Here is a 14817-nt window from a genome sequence, read left to right on the forward strand (position 1 = left end):
TATTTGGAACAGCTGAAACACACAGAAAAAAATTCACACCTATCATACACTACATGCACCATCTCTACTGGGTTTTGCTAATACAGTCAAACCTGACCAAGGCTTGACTGGGGCCTGGAGGAACCAAGGAAAAGTGGTCGCCATGAAAAGGTGGTCGCCTGGGCAGGTTTGACTATTTTGTTTTCAGACGGAAATTGAAATTTGTACTGCATGTTGTACTTTGTGAGCTAGAAACATGTATGTTTATCAAAGAAACAGAAGGCATAAAAAGCAACTAAACCCACCATTAATCAATTTTTATTTTTCTTCAAACATGGTATTTTATAGTGACCATGCAACAGCCAGTGTGCATATCAAGCTCTTGTAGTTGCTACAGATTGAGAAGATTATTACAACAGCAATATTTTAGTTGTTCTATTTCTATACAACACACCACACAGCACGACACAGGAAACAGCAAAGGGACAAGATTCCAAATCAATGTGTGTTTTCGACATGCAAGCTGGAATTTTGTTGCCCTATCTTTGATTTGTATTTTAGATTTTTAAAATCCTTGACAGTTCTATCGTCTACATAACATGCAAGATAGATTTTTGTTACACTATCTACATATAGTGGTGTAGATTGTTCTGCTAACTTTTTACCCTTTGTGAAATTCTATTGCTATATTTTGCTACTGCTAATGACAGGGGTGTGCGTCACATGCCAAACATCTTGGCATAGGTCTGCTGTTCCTTCTTCTTGTAGGCCTCCATCTTAGCTTTAATCTTCTTTAACTCAGCAAGGATAGCTGAAACAACAGAAGGATGACATTGTTGCAATAAGACTTATATTTCAGGTTGAGGTGATCTGTAACAGCTAAGGATTGTCATAAATGAAAAGGCTCTTACAACGAAGTTACATGTAGGAAATGTTAGAGAATGTTTGAAGAACTTCAAACTTAAGTAGTTCAAATCCTGTATGGGTAATATACTTAAAGGAAAGTGACTATGATACAAAGAGACTGCTTACCTTTGTCATTTGGTTGTAATTGTTGTGCTTTTTGTAAATCAGCCTGGAAAACAGATGTGGTATTAAGTTGTGATGACAAAAAACATAGTAATAAATGCTCTTTCCAGATTGATCCAAACTAGGCGATTTTCCCACACTTAAGTAAATTCATTGACTAGCCTGTAGCAACAAAGAACATTATTTCTTTCACTTGTCACATGTAAAGTGGATTTGTACAGCTGCAATGTACATGATAAAGCAAAAGGCAGACTATCATGAGAAACACTGTGTACTCACTATAGCCTTGTCTTCATCACCCATCCCTGAGTGCCCCTGGGCTCTTCTGTACAGAGCCTTGGCATTGTCTGAGTCCACCTCCAGAACCTAAGGACATCCAATCAACAGGTGTGTTAGAAAAAAAGAAAAATTCAACAAATTATCAATACCTGGAAGATCTCAGGGAAACTACACATTGTAACATTGTTACTCGTTAAGAGAAGGTGAAAAACTTGGAGCCTTAAATGCCTCTTTCAAAGCAGGAAAATTGATTGGCTGATGAGTCTGCCAGCTCTGAGTGAATGGCAGTAATTCAACCGGTCTTCTCTCCATCATATCATTACACGATTTTTGGAGATCGTCCAATGTTCGCAGGTACCCAAGCTTCCTGTTATGGAGTAGATTTTAAATTTTTCATTTATCTGGTACTCAACAAATAGAGCCAAACCTCATTGACTGTGTGACAGGAAGCCACTGCCTTGTACTAGTGAAGAGCTGTCTACTACGTAGCAGGGCAGTTGACAGACACAGATACTTACAGCATTGCAGTCTTCGATGGCCTTCTCGTACTGCTGGAGTTTGAGCCTACAGGCGGCTGTGTTCAGCATACAGGGGAGGATGATGGGACCAAGCTTCTTCTCCTCTTCACCACCTGGCTCCATGTCCGCCTCTTCACTGCACTTATGCAGATACCTGCCAGGGGGAGGTATTTAACTTATCAATTCTTCCTTTTTTCCAAGGACCATATCTTCCTTGAACTTTAGTACAAAAAATGTTCATCAAAAAGAGGATCTAAATGCCAAAAAATTAGGATTCTTTTGCACATCATTGTGCTGTTAGTACAATCAGACCAAGACTCAAGAGTTAGACTGTGGACCAAGTACTGAAGCATCCTCGTTAGATACGGAGCATCCTCATTATATACTAGTAGTTTTAAACAACGCTTACAGCTATTAGCTGCTAGACGTGCAAAGGTTACGTGTGACAGGTCGTTCAGTGTAAAATAGCCAGCTGATGCCACGCAGCTGGTGTGTTACGCCAAAGGGCGGTCATGATGATGATCATCCACTGTATTCTGCAGCTCAGGTAGTTGTGGAAACAAGGACGGTCATACCAGCTATTTAGATACAGATACAGACTACAGCCATGGGCTACAAAAACACCAACCTGAGTGCCTTGCCGTATTTCCGTATGGCCAAGTCATAATCTCCTTTCTTAAAAAGGTTGTTGCCAATGACCTTGATGCTTTCAGCAGCCTCAACTACCTGGTCAACCTGTAAAAGAGATGTAGTGGTCATCCATTGTTACCTTTTTTACGTTACATCACAATAGATAACAAGGTATATAGAATGGACTGGAATAGAATAGAATAGACATGATGGTACATATTATATAATGTAGAAACTAGTATGCTGCTACTTTGTATCAATCTACCAATGAAGGACGATAAGTAGACTGGCTGATGTAATGTCTACACTTAAGACGTACGTTCTTCAGGTCGACATCTGAGTCCTCGGGCCAGTCCATGTAGGTGTCTCCTGTCCCATCATCCATGCTGAGGCCCTCATCGTCGCCAGGCAACAGTTCGCCGCAGTCTGCAATAACACACAGCTGTCCAGTAGGCAAGGGTTAGTGCCTGTATACAGTGGGGCAAACGTCTTCTGAGCACTTAATTACTGTGCCTGCATACATGTATATCATAGGCCAGTGCAGGTTAGGTGCAGGTAGATATAAAAATAATCCCACAGCTTAATCTTTTACCTGCACCAACCTGTACATGCTGATGCTATTTTCAGTCCTGCAACTGGAAACAAATTTGCTTGCAAGACCATGTACGTGTACTTGACTTTTGTCTCAGATTAAGCCTACAGTGCCCTCCCGGTTACTACATGTACAGTATATGTGTGAGTTCCCCATCTGTGTCTACATACATCATACACATGTGTGAGCTCACCTGTTGTCTACATACATCATACACATGTGTGAGCTCACCTGTTGTCTACATACATCATACACATGTGTGAGCTCACCTGTTGTCTACATACATGTACATGTGTTTGCTCACCTGTGTTGGTGTCTCCCCATCCTTGTCTACATTCTCCAGCTCGCGGACCACGCCTATCCCCTTCAGCACGCGCCCGAACACCACATGCTTATTGTCCAGATGTGGCGTGGGTACCGTGGTGATGAAAAACTGCGAGCCGTTGGTGTTGGGGCCGGAGTTGGCCATGGACAGCAGACCTGGTACGTCATGCTGGGGGTAGATTTGTACAAGTCAACGGTGTGTCCAGCTCTTTGGTAAGTTATTCACACAAATCATCTACAATATTAAGGCCTATTCCTACTACATTTGTACATATCCATCCCACAAGAGGGATCTGGTACTGTAGACAGCATTACAGCTCTTATCAGAGTGGCAGGCTTTCCTTTCACATTGGGAATACTAAACAAAACTGTACTGAGGTAGTACTGTGGGCAAATCTTCCGCCGCCCTACAACTAGCAGCCTGATGACTCTCACGCATTAGTAAGCTACTATGTGGCTGTTGTTCACTATAGCATGTTATTCATCTAAAGTACAGCCAGTAGGTACCCATCACCGTAATGAGGCTGTTGTAGCCCATAATACTAGTAACGTACTGAAGACACCTCCTTGATCACGGGACTCATTTTACGTCCCTTCCTAAAAAACAAATGCAGCTCCAAACAGGATGCCCTTCACCGGCATCAGTGACTCGTTGGGAGAAAATGTTACCTTCATATCGAACCCTTCATCCTCAAACTTCTCCCCGTAGATGCTCTCCCCTCCAGTTCCATTCATGTTGGAGAAGTCTCCGCCCTGGATCATGAAGTCTTTGATGACTGGCAAGAAAAAAACATAGTCAAGTTCTATATGAATATCAACTTGTTAATGTCAAAGAATCATTACTAAAGGAGGGTTTAAAGATATTTCTGCATACAAAAATCCATTTCTAATACAGAAAATCACTGGAACTGATGGCATACTAGTATGCCATTGCAGCAGTCGTCGGAATCTGGGATTGTACCTTCAGCTGTCAGGAGCTCCAGCCCACTGTCATGCGGGTACTTCAGGCATTACGGAATACACTGTGCTGTATTCTTTATTTACATGATATCATTTGAAGTGTTACTTACTCCTGTGGAAAGGACATCCCTTGAAGTGAAGCGGCTTCCCCGTGGAGGGCCCCAAACCCTTCTCACCAGTACACAGGGCACGGAAGTTCTCAGACGTCTTAGGAACCATGTTCTTAAACAACTCAAAGATGATGCGGCCAACTGCAGTGTTAAGGAGAAAGGTATAATCTATCACTCAGTCTAACGATTGGTTACAATTTTGTGTAGACATAATGTTGTCACTCACTGTCTATGAAATGCAATGCAATCTTCACTACTATTACTAATGGCTTATGAATTAATCACAAAGAAGACCGCCGAACAGTGGAGGCTTCGAGACTAGCAATGGGCTGGTTAGTAACTGTTACATGATGTCAGGAATCAAAAATGAGTTAAACAAAGCACGTACGCACAAGTAGTAGTATGCTCAAAATTTGCATAAATAACGTTATTTATTTGTCCTTTGTGTGGACAACGCACAGAACTGACTTTCAACCGCAACACAGTTTGGTGGCGTCCTATATAATTTTCCAATTACAGTTTTTCAAAGGTCAAAAGATGCAAATATTGTAGCCATATTGTAAATTATGCACACAGCAGAGATATAATATATGTAATTTGCGAAGTCCAACCACCCCCCTCCCTAACATGGCGTTCTACCACAATAGCGAAACCACGTGCTCCTTTTTTCACCATATCAACAACTTGCAAGGTCCCGTATTTGTAAAAAAATTATCCCGATTTAATCGTCTAAAGATGCACATGCCTTTCAGATCACCAATAGTCACATCAAAGAAGCATCGTGGATTTGGCTCGGTCGTGGTGTCCGTGTTAGTTTCCTCAGCCGCCATTTTCGCAAAATTTCTAATCAATGTTATGCAGTTCTGCTCGATATCGATAGGTGTCGCTTTCGACTGGTATGAGTTGTTCGGAAATCATCGCTTACATGAAGATGACCAGAAAAAGAGTAAAATACGACAGATTCTAGCTTTTCAGGTCCATAAGTACAGCTCTTTGCAGTATATATGGCCGCTGTCGGTCAAAGCAATGACGTTTTCGGACGTTTTACTCTACTCTACTCAAAAGTTGCAGCACTGGCTGCCGCTGCGTTTTGATTTATAACCGCTAGGTGGCGCTTTATAATGACCACGGAATCATGGGACACTCCTCATGTGACCCCGGCAGTCGAAGAACTTTCAACATGGGGTGCTGCTTCAGCAACGAAGAGGACGAACTTTTACCGGTAAGTTTGGGTAATTTGTGAGGGTATCCTAAAGCTAATGTGTTCCGAGTTTGTATAGGAACATACTAGGACCTTCCTTCCTTCTCTGTCCGAGAAGAGGAGGGCGAGGCACGTTCAGAAACGCCATAAGAACACTCAGTCGTCGTCGCTCTTGATCTTGGCTGGTGATCATTCAAAGTACTTGAGGGCGGACGCTGCCCACGTTAGGGCCTGTCTGAACGTACTCGATATGGGACAACAACTCTACAGGAGCACGGGTGTCTGCAAATTGTAGCAGGTTTAATTTGTGAGCTCCTGCTAACGTTCGATAAGCCACATCCTTGCTGGCGCTTGCCTCATAGCCTCTGCCCCCCTCCCACACCATACAGTGATACACATAAAAGTTCTATATACATACAGTTACACCCTTTGCACTTTCCACGTGTACTTCTGCACGTATTTTCAGGTGTGAAGGACACTTTCACAAAATCTTTGGAGCTCCATTAACGGATTTTAGTTGATTAGATTTCATGAAGCATACCGGTTCCCTGAGATTGTGACTGTCTCATTATGAATGTCCAACAAAAATAATTTATGTTGTGCAATCGAAATATTATTGTGCCCCCATTACATATCTTCACTTTAAAAAAACACTCTAAGGGAACACACAATATCAGCTGAAAGTCAAAGGAATCAGGGTGATTTGGACCATTACGGTGACTTACCAACTCAGACCACCTCGGCATAGTTGGACAATCACTCTGGTTAAACCAGAGACGTGAATTTAGGCACAAACACACACACACACACACTCACGATGATGAAGTCCAAACAAATATCATTGAACTTCAAAAACTGTGAAATTATCGTGAACAGTTAGAGGTTCTCTGACAAAGAAATGCGGTCTCTCATGAGAAGCATATTAATTGCCGATGCACTGACAGTTTGGATCCTTAAAACCAAGGACATTATAATTTATATAGAAAATATATATAATTCATATAACACGACAGGTTTTTACCCCATCAAACATCAATGCCATCATCCAGTGGCATCATTTCGTTTCTCCAAGTATACACATATGCCATTCCCTCTTTGATGTGTTTGCTTTTCAAAATTTAACAAATGTCATGAGTATATCATCTATATTGGTGTAACCGTGTTAGAAGGTGAATCTTTTTTATTTCATGTGTATTTGTTCAGACCATCACCTTCATGTAGGTGTTGGTCTGAGGTGTTCTGATTCTATGAGCCATGGACCAAGTTGGTAATGGCCCAATGTCAACAAAGTCTAATTTTTAAACTTTCTATTGATGATGCAATATTTTATATCTTGTCGCAATTTTCTATGTGTTTGCAGGATGTAATGCTGACATTATGATTATGCTGTGGTTTGTTACAGAATAAGGAGCCCAATGAGAGAACACACCTCCTGCACAACCCAGCCAGTAACACACCGAACAGACCCATATCTAGGTAACAAAGTTGCTGTCTTCTACTGTTCATTCTACTGGGAGTCCAGACACCGTATATCGGCGCGCCACCGAGCACCGCACGCGTGCCTAAGCTTTCCCAGCCCACCCTCCCGCTGCCCCCGAAGACAGACCCCGCCCCAACCTCTGCTGTAAACCCAAGCTCTGCTAGCCGTATACGGTGTCTGGACTCCCAGGGTAGCAGTGTCTTTGCATTGGTGGTTGTGTTATTATGGTACATGTATATCAATGGGTTTTCCCTTTTAATGAAGGGTCTATGTATTTTTCCAATCATGACTATGTACTCTTTGATTTATCATGGTGTCAATCCCAGTAGCTTGACTGTTGCACTCTTTTGTAGGTGTGCCAAATTTATGCTGGTCAACTTCCAACAACAGAGTAGTATAAGTAAATGGTTTGGTTGTAAGAGACCAGATTTATTTTGTGTATTGAAGACATAAAAACTTCAGTAAGAGTAGGAGTCATCAGTTAGCGTGGTGTGTTTGACCTGACATGACCCCAGCACACCATACCTGTTGCCCTTCTGGGAACTTTGGACTCTAGTAGGAATGTAAATGGAAGAATGGGAGGGGGGTAGTATATCAATATGTAAGAGTTTCAGAAATCAGTTATAAAAGACACTTGACAGGAAAAAAGAGAATGAGAAAAAGAAAGGAACTACATGTAGTTCCTCTTGTACAATTGTTACATTATGATTGGTAATTGGTGTAAAGGTCACAATTTCAAACATGCGATATTCATAGCTGGTTTGGCCTCTAGCTTGTAATTGTATGTTTTTGAATTTGATGTGTTTTGATGATGAGTTTCCTGTCCTATTAGTGAATTATTGGTTACAATGTGAAGTATTCCTTGTTACCTCCCAGCGATGATTTCCCCAACCACACACCACCTGGTCCCAAGGGAGATGAACAGTCAGCACTGAACAGAATCTTACATCAGACGGCAAAGTAAGTCCACACCCAATCAACAACCACTGCTTCCTTCATATGGACACTCTGGAGATGACCCTGACCTCTCAAAATAGAGACTGTATAGTTCTGATAAAGCTAGTATTTATACCGTAGATATGATCACAAATATGCATGCTACATGTAGTTACATTAGTTTACGTCCAAGTTCAAAATGTACTATGTTCAATTTCACAAATCTGTGTGTGTATATTGTATTGTTAGCAGGGCTGGCCCTTAGTAATAGCCATTGGCTAGTTGTGCAGCCCTGGCTGTATGTCTTTCACATGAGACCCCCTGGCCCTGTTACTGTAAATGCAGAAATGTTCGCGGTGGTTTTAAGTTCGCGGTTTTTGCAGCGACCGTTTCACCGCAAACTTGAAATCCACCGCGAACATTTCTGTCCAATACGGTAGTAGTATGTGACTATAGCACTGCCGCGAAATTAACACCACTGCAAACACTCCATTTTCCCCTTAGTGCAAAATAAAACCCACATGAACTTAAATGCATTTACAGTAATCCATTACTGGACCATTAGTGCACTAATGATGCTGTTTTCCCTGCAGTAATGTTATAGATGTGTCAGCGATCGACCACCACAGTATGGAGCAGCATGAATACATGGACAGGGCACGACAGTACAGGTTAGACACGTACATGCCTGTAGATTTCAGACTTAGCCCTCTCATTGGAGCTAGATGTATCTAAATTTGAGTCAGTCAACAAGAAAAACTTACCTCTAGTCTGTTACAGGATTATCACATGCTTTTAGATCGTCAGAACTCCACAAGTCTAACATCTGCAATGCTTTCAAAGAATGGATGTTTCTGGTTTCAGAGTTCATAATGGAAGTAGAACTTTCAAGTCTGTTGTTACTGAGATACATGCATGATGAAGGCTGGTGAACACATTTCAGTTTGATAATGACATCTTCCCGCTTGATATTACACTGGCTGATAGCTCAATATTTTCAATTGAGTTAGTTTAAATGGGATATTAGAAATATGCTGAAATCTTGATATTCAAAATTCTGTAGAAATATGTCTATAACGCTGACATTCTGTAAAAGTTAGTTGACTTTGATGGGTTTTTTTAAGGACATTGTCGATATTACTTGATGAATGGTTATCAAATGTAAGTCTACTGGAATCTGTTGAGCCAGTATCTTTTTAGTGAGTGCACTATTGCATTTCGCTTACATTATCCTTTGCATCCTTTCCCCTTGTTTATGAACATTACATGTAGGTATGTTACAGATAGGCTGAACTCTGAGTCTTGTTTCTTCCCCTGCAGCACAAGGATAGCAATAGTGACCAGTAGTTCAGGGGGGAGGTTGAAGAAGAGGACCCCCCTGCCACAGGGTACAACCACCCCCCAGGCCGTGCTGGCTACAGACCCCATCTCACAAGCTGATGTACAGTTGGTCAGTATCATTGTCTATTAATTATTATTGGTGCTGTCTTCCGGTACACTATGCCTGTAAACTTGTTTAGGTGCATGTCCGAAGCCAAACGTGTGTACCTGTACTTGTATTTTAACAAAATGAAAGAAGTAGGCTGGACCTGTATCTAAATCCAGGGGTACCTGTACCTGAAGTTTTTTTTCTTGTTTATCCAAATATAATTTATTTAGATTTGAATAAAACTTGACCAAGATTCAGCCATATTTAAACAAAAGTACCATGTTCTTAGAAATAAATCCATACCAACTTGGAACCTTTAACAATATGATTGTCGTAAGTGCAAGGGGAAAAGTTGGCAGTTGTGTGATTTCAGTCCCATGTGTGAATGTTGTATGTATCTAAGTACATGATGGATTTGTCTTTCCAGATGAACAAAGCTGCTGCCTACGCTGCCAGCGCCGTCTCACAAGTCAGGGTGGAGCATAAAGAAGACCTGGTCGTGCCATTTGGAATCCCATAGTCCTTTCTGTCAGTCATATCAGGCAGTGGTTCATGTTCAAACTGCTTAAAACACTTCTCCATATACAGTTCATATCCAACAAGCTTTTTACATCTGCCTAGCTTAGCACATTATGAACTGTTTTTGGTTTCGTATTGTCTGTGTTCTACAGGCTAGGGAAAATTTGTGTACATGTGTTAACCCTACTCTTGCTGAGGTACCAGTGTACCATTACCATGTCCATGCACCGAGCAGTGACAGGGTTAAAGATGCTAAGGCCTGGAGGTCACTTGGAAAGCAGCGTTACATGTACAGTAAGGTTCTCCTTTGGAAATGAAACCATGGCGATTTTTAATGGGCGATGTGTAAATAAGCATGAACCATTGCCACATTCCAAGAAATTGACTTTCTTACCAGGGTTGAAAATTCTTAAACTGGGGGGTATCAAGAAGCAGAGGACTTAGATTGTGCCTCTTTGACTTGTGCAACTTTCTATGGAAGGCAAGAATATTTTGTGACGAAGTTAAGGCTTGAGAATATGAATTGATAACTTGGGATGTAAACTGTAGAGGTCGACCAGTCATTTTCAGACTGTACATTTTTTCATCAGTGAATTTAGCCTGATGTGACAGAAGTTAGAACAATGTGAATATTGTCCTAAAAGTACAGCTCAAAATGATGCACATGTAGTAAGATGATGGTTGTTTTGACAAGAGGGAATGAGGAAGTGTCTTGTGTTTGTTTCATAACAGGTATCTGTTGATCAGGCCAAACCAATGTAATAACTAGTACTGTACAACTGTACTTGAGAATTTCTAAAAAATGGATCAGGCCAAACAGCCAGTTCTATTGTAAACAGGCATTTACCAGCCCTCCCCACTGTAAGTTATCACTGACTCTTGTTTTTCTATTTGCTCTCAAATAATACAAGAAAGAATTTCCAAGAATGGTAAAGCAAACTGTAGTCGGGAAAAAACAAAAGTCAGAGTGGGGCTATATACATATGCTGTATATATAAATATATATTATATGCCTTCCAGAGCTAGTTTGTATTGAACTGTGATTGCTTTAAAGTCGGATTCTTCTTGTTGACTAATGCTTTTTGATTAGATAGGCAAATCTGTAAGGCATGTGCTTACTCTGTTATTTTTGTAGGGAGAGTATTGAGTTTGGAATTCTGGCATTGCCTGTTTTGCCGTTAAAATGGAAGCATTGTAGCTGAAGCACAACTGAAATTCTTAGTTTTTCTCTATTTCTAGTAGAGATAGAACTTCCTACTATCATTTCATCGACTTGTTTTTTCTAGACTTTGAAACGAATGGAAGGTCACAATGTAATCATAGGAAGTGGAGATATTCCTCTTTTAAGAAGGGCCTTTGTAAGATGCTCTTCTTAGCACACTGCCCACAGTTACTTTGCCACTACTGGTCAGAACTGCTTTTGAAGGTATATAGCAAAATAAAGACAAAACTTCTGTAAGACATAAGGCGCATTTCTATTTTTGTGTTAACATCGCATCTATTTTCCTTTTCATGTTGGTATACAAAAATACGGCTTCGTTAAACCAATCACCCTCTAGAACTAACAGTGCATCCGTTAATGTAAGCTTGGTTGTAATCATATTCCTTCTGCTCACCCAACACATGTCGCGGGCAAACTATAGTCTTTGTATAACTCCCCACTCTTTCCTCTGTGACAACAAAATCCTTTGGGCAGGGTAGTTAAGTTGGACATTCAGGTTGCTGTTCCAACATTTGACTGTTAATTGGACCAGCATTTTTACAATGAGGTTTCAAAATTGTTTCAGATTGTGGTTCCACTTCTCAAAGAAAATGCAGCATATGTTCAAGCAGTTAGAAGCACAGTATTGCAAAGAATGAACAGAAGAAGAAGTGATTGAAATATACTGCTAATTTTGTTAGGAATCCATGGGTGACTGCTCAAGACATTTGCATGCCTAATACATACATAAATGAAGGAAATTTACAAAGATTTCAAATCAAAACAGTGCATGCATATTACAATGTGAGCAGTGACAGTGCAATGATGTAAAACTCAGTATCAGTCATCACATTCACAAGCATATCTTTAAAAGCTTTCCAATTTCTAGCTGGCTGCCTTTTTCTTCCTCTTCTTGGACTTCATGGTCTTGCCGTACATGTGGAACCACGTCTTGGCCGTCGCTCTGTCTGCCTTGGAGACACTGGTGAAGTCGAGGGAGGCCAGGTGAGGCATGAGGGACAGGACGTAGAACTTGTAGCCCTTCTCCTGGTCGATGGGGTTCCCGTGGAGGGTCAGGTTCTTCAGCAGGGGCAGGACCGGCAGTTTGTCCACCTCACCGATGTTCTCAATACTGTTGCCATGAAGATACAGCACCTTGATGTTGGGGTAGGTCAGCAGGACCTGGGAGTGTGCAGATTAGTATGACAAACTAAGTTCTGTACAATCATGACAAATACAATAACATAAGTCTTTTCAAAAACAGATATCTCCATGGTACTCATGACGAAGGTTGCTTTCCCACAAAGCCCACTTCTTTCCATCATACTCTGGCACCCATAGAGTGCTAAAACGCCTTTCGCACTCCTTTTGCCGTGCAGGGTACTTAAGAGGCGACTTTGTCTTGACTATGTGCTGTAATGCAGCACCTCAAATGCTAGATGTTGAGTGGTATCATGCGTAGTTGACAAGAAAATAAAGTACCCTGCCACATCTCCAGTGCTCTGGTACACATTCTGGACCAACTTTCTACCAAATGACTGTTCAAATCCTACCTTATACATTGTATAAGGTAGGATTTGAACATTCATTTGGTATAAGTATAACATGCACTATTGAGAGAACCTCTGCACTGTGCCATGAGTTTTGTGTGGAAGGAATTCGATGTAAGTTAAATGTGGAATTTGGACTTACCGGGTCAACAGTGGTCAAGTCGTTGAAGGACAGGTCCACCCATGCCAGGGCCTCTGGGCTGGTCAGTAGTCGGGTTATCGCTCCTGAGAAGCCGTCGAGGGTTGTCAGGGCGTTGTTGTTCATACGCAGGGCGTTAGAATTCAGTTTCCCCTCCTCGTCATATTTGTGCTTTCTGGATCCCTGTCTGATCTCTTCTTCTGCTGTGTCTGAAAAGTTTGGGGTTGCAATTAACATAGAGAAAATTCAGATATGGTACTGTAGATCATGAAATGTTTTGGTGATCTTCTATTCGTCGTCACCTCTACACCATATGAATTGATAACGCAACAAATATGCATTTACGACAAATTACACCTGTATTACACAATTGTTTCAACAGCGAATCTAGAACATTGCTAAAACATCCTTTCCACTCCTACCCCAAACTTAAGTCCCCGCAAAAATGAAATTAATGAATTTACAGCACATCTGCTCATCATACTCGAATAACGTTAGTGTATTATGACAGAAAATACATTGCGACAAATGCATGTGCATACGAGGGGAAAGGCTGAGAGAACACACATGATTAATCACAACATTTATCCAGGTAAGGATTTAATCTTATCACACAGGTCCAACCATCTTCCGTATCTGACAGTCCCTGCATTCAGCCCGAGTGCACTTGGTATGCAGGCTAGGTGACAGAGAAGAGAGAGTTTTAATTTTTAAAAGACACACGTCGAAGAGCTGCTGTTGGCCATACCTTCCATACTGCACAACATCTTGAAGGAGAAGTCAATGGGAGGTCCAACATCGTTCTCGTTGTCAATAGAGGCCTCAGCTGTGATGGCTTTTCTCGGTGACCTTGGCGTTGTGGACATGTTGGTCCTCTACACGGATGCACCGGTCCCTATGAGTGGGGTCGGACACATTCAAGAACTCCAGTGAACACTTGCAACGCTCACTTATGTACGATGCTCTATTGAAATCAAAGGAACCTCTGTATCAAAGAAGAAAGGCTACCTAACTAGACCAATTACCTTGCATGTATGTCGCACATATGGATATGTTGACAGTCTTACAGTTCTCACAAAACATATTTTATGCCAAGCCTGTCCAGCGTAGTCTTAATATAACACCTACTGATACTGACACGATTGTTGATCTCAAAGATGCCTTACCTGAGAACTTAAAAGTAGACGCTTTTACTTCCGATTGTGGGTGTAAAATTTGTCTTCGGTCGTGCCTCGCTTGCCAAACAACATCACACGGCGGCCATCTTGGTTGTTGTTGACAACGGGGTCAATGACCTGGTTGACATGCAGCGATCTTTAAGCCCAGGATTGTCTGCAAAACATGTTACGTTATTGTCATTTCAGTATTTCTACGATGCAGTGAATGTACCAAAAGATCAAATAGTGGTGCTTGTTGGACACGAAAGGACAAGACGTTTTCTATTCCGGTCGAAACTCAAATACGACGTATTTCAGCAAGCCTGGCAATGAGACACCCGGGGGACCTCCTAAGTCTAAAGAGCAAAGGATTTGTGGAAACTGATTGGTCAAGAGCAATCTTTATAGAAAGTAGCTAAAAATAAAATTGTTTCAGTAGTTTTTTTTTCAAGATCCTTTGTTCTTTAAAATATAATTTAAATATATGGCCTACTGTGAGGGCCGTCATTTGACCTTGCGTGCCCTTTTTCGTAAGGCGTAATTCAGCCTTTTTCGTCTTTGTAATTCGTAGGTAGTCGCCCCAAATCAACGTAATTCGTTATCAGTACATAAGCCGTATCACGTAATTGGTCGCTTTCTTTCTAGTACGTAAACCGTAACAGTTACCTTTATGCAACGTAAAGCGTAATCCATAAATTGGTAGTAAAGCGTAGGCTGATTTCAAAATGGTCCAATCCACAAGCGAGCGCTTCCCATTATCAGGTCCGCGCGTCACTCCCATGTC

General features: G+C 41.4%; 3 protein-coding genes across 5 annotated transcripts; 1 reads left to right on the forward strand and 2 right to left on the reverse strand.

The window, feature by feature from the left end:
- Nucleotides 1-281: 281 nt before the first annotated feature.
- On the reverse strand, nt 282-5330 carry LOC136436628 (peptidyl-prolyl cis-trans isomerase D-like). The gene is made up of 10 exons (XM_066430778.1): nt 5167-5330; nt 4422-4562; nt 4021-4127; nt 3332-3520; nt 2755-2877; nt 2434-2540; nt 1806-1959; nt 1288-1374; nt 1012-1054; nt 282-790 (listed from the first exon to the last, which is right to left on the reverse strand). Exons 1-10 carry the CDS (start codon nt 5249-5251, stop codon nt 699-701), a joined length of 1128 nt encoding a protein of 375 aa, XP_066286875.1. The 5' UTR covers nt 5252-5330; the 3' UTR covers nt 282-698.
- LOC136436629 (ragulator complex protein LAMTOR1-like) lies at nt 4486-11452 on the forward strand. Its single transcript, XM_066430779.1, has 7 exons — nt 4486-4582; nt 5530-5643; nt 7025-7098; nt 7979-8062; nt 8632-8709; nt 9359-9488; nt 9895-11452. The coding sequence occupies exons 1-7, from the start codon at nt 4529-4531 to the stop codon at nt 9985-9987; spliced, it is 627 nt and encodes a 208-aa protein (XP_066286876.1). The 5' UTR covers nt 4486-4528; the 3' UTR covers nt 9988-11452.
- Nucleotides 11438-14814, reverse strand: LOC136436630 (leucine-rich repeat-containing protein 51-like). Of its 3 annotated transcripts, none has more exons than XM_066430781.1 (5): nt 14700-14814; nt 14071-14208; nt 13625-13771; nt 12880-13085; nt 11438-12369 (listed from the first exon to the last, which is right to left on the reverse strand). In XM_066430781.1, exons 3-5 carry the CDS (start codon nt 13740-13742, stop codon nt 12073-12075), a joined length of 621 nt encoding a protein of 206 aa, XP_066286878.1. In that variant the 5' UTR covers nt 13743-13771; nt 14071-14208; nt 14700-14814; the 3' UTR covers nt 11438-12072. The 3 variants fall into 3 exon arrangements, with proteins under 3 accessions (XP_066286878.1, XP_066286877.1, XP_066286879.1); XM_066430780.1 differs by having other exon boundaries at nt 14043-14208; XM_066430782.1 differs by lacking the exons at nt 14071-14208; nt 14700-14814 and adding an exon at nt 13902-13926.
- Nucleotides 14815-14817: the final 3 nt, after the last annotated feature.

The sequence above is a fragment of the Branchiostoma lanceolatum genome, chromosome 6 (assembly GCF_035083965.1).
Source record: "Branchiostoma lanceolatum isolate klBraLanc5 chromosome 6, klBraLanc5.hap2, whole genome shotgun sequence".
Lineage (NCBI taxonomy): Eukaryota > Metazoa > Chordata > Leptocardii > Amphioxiformes > Branchiostomatidae > Branchiostoma > Branchiostoma lanceolatum.

Bases quoted from the DNA above. Each gene is read 5' to 3' on its own strand.
- LOC136436629 (XM_066430779.1), top strand. From the start codon at position 4,529: ATGTTCTTAAACAACTCAAAGATGATGCGGCCAACTGCAGTGTTAAGG. The intron at 5,644-7,024 runs GTAAGTTTGGGT...GGTTTGTTACAG, and splicing joins AAGAGGACGAACTTTTACCG to AATAAGGAGCCCAATGAGAG. The intron at 7,099-7,978 runs GTAACAAAGTTG...GTTACCTCCCAG, and splicing joins CCGAACAGACCCATATCTAG to CGATGATTTCCCCAACCACA.
- LOC136436628 (XM_066430778.1), bottom strand. From the start codon at position 5,251: ATGGCGGCTGAGGAAACTAACACGGACACCACGACCGAGCCAAATCCA. The intron at 2,878-3,331 runs GTGAGCAAACAC...CCTACTGGACAG, and splicing joins ATGGGGAGACACCAACACAG to CTGTGTGTTATTGCAGACTG. The intron at 791-1,011 runs GTAAGCAGTCTC...CTGTTGTTTCAG, and splicing joins ATTACAACCAAATGACAAAG to CTATCCTTGCTGAGTTAAAG.
- LOC136436630 (XM_066430781.1), bottom strand. From the start codon at position 13,742: ATGTCCACAACGCCAAGGTCACCGAGAAAAGCCATCACAGCTGAGGCC. The intron at 13,086-13,624 runs GTATGGCCAACA...CAAACTTTTCAG, and splicing joins GATGTTGTGCAGTATGGAAG to ACACAGCAGAAGAAGAGATC. The intron at 12,370-12,879 runs GTAAGTCCAAAT...GCACACTCCCAG, and splicing joins ACTTGACCACTGTTGACCCG to GTCCTGCTGACCTACCCCAA.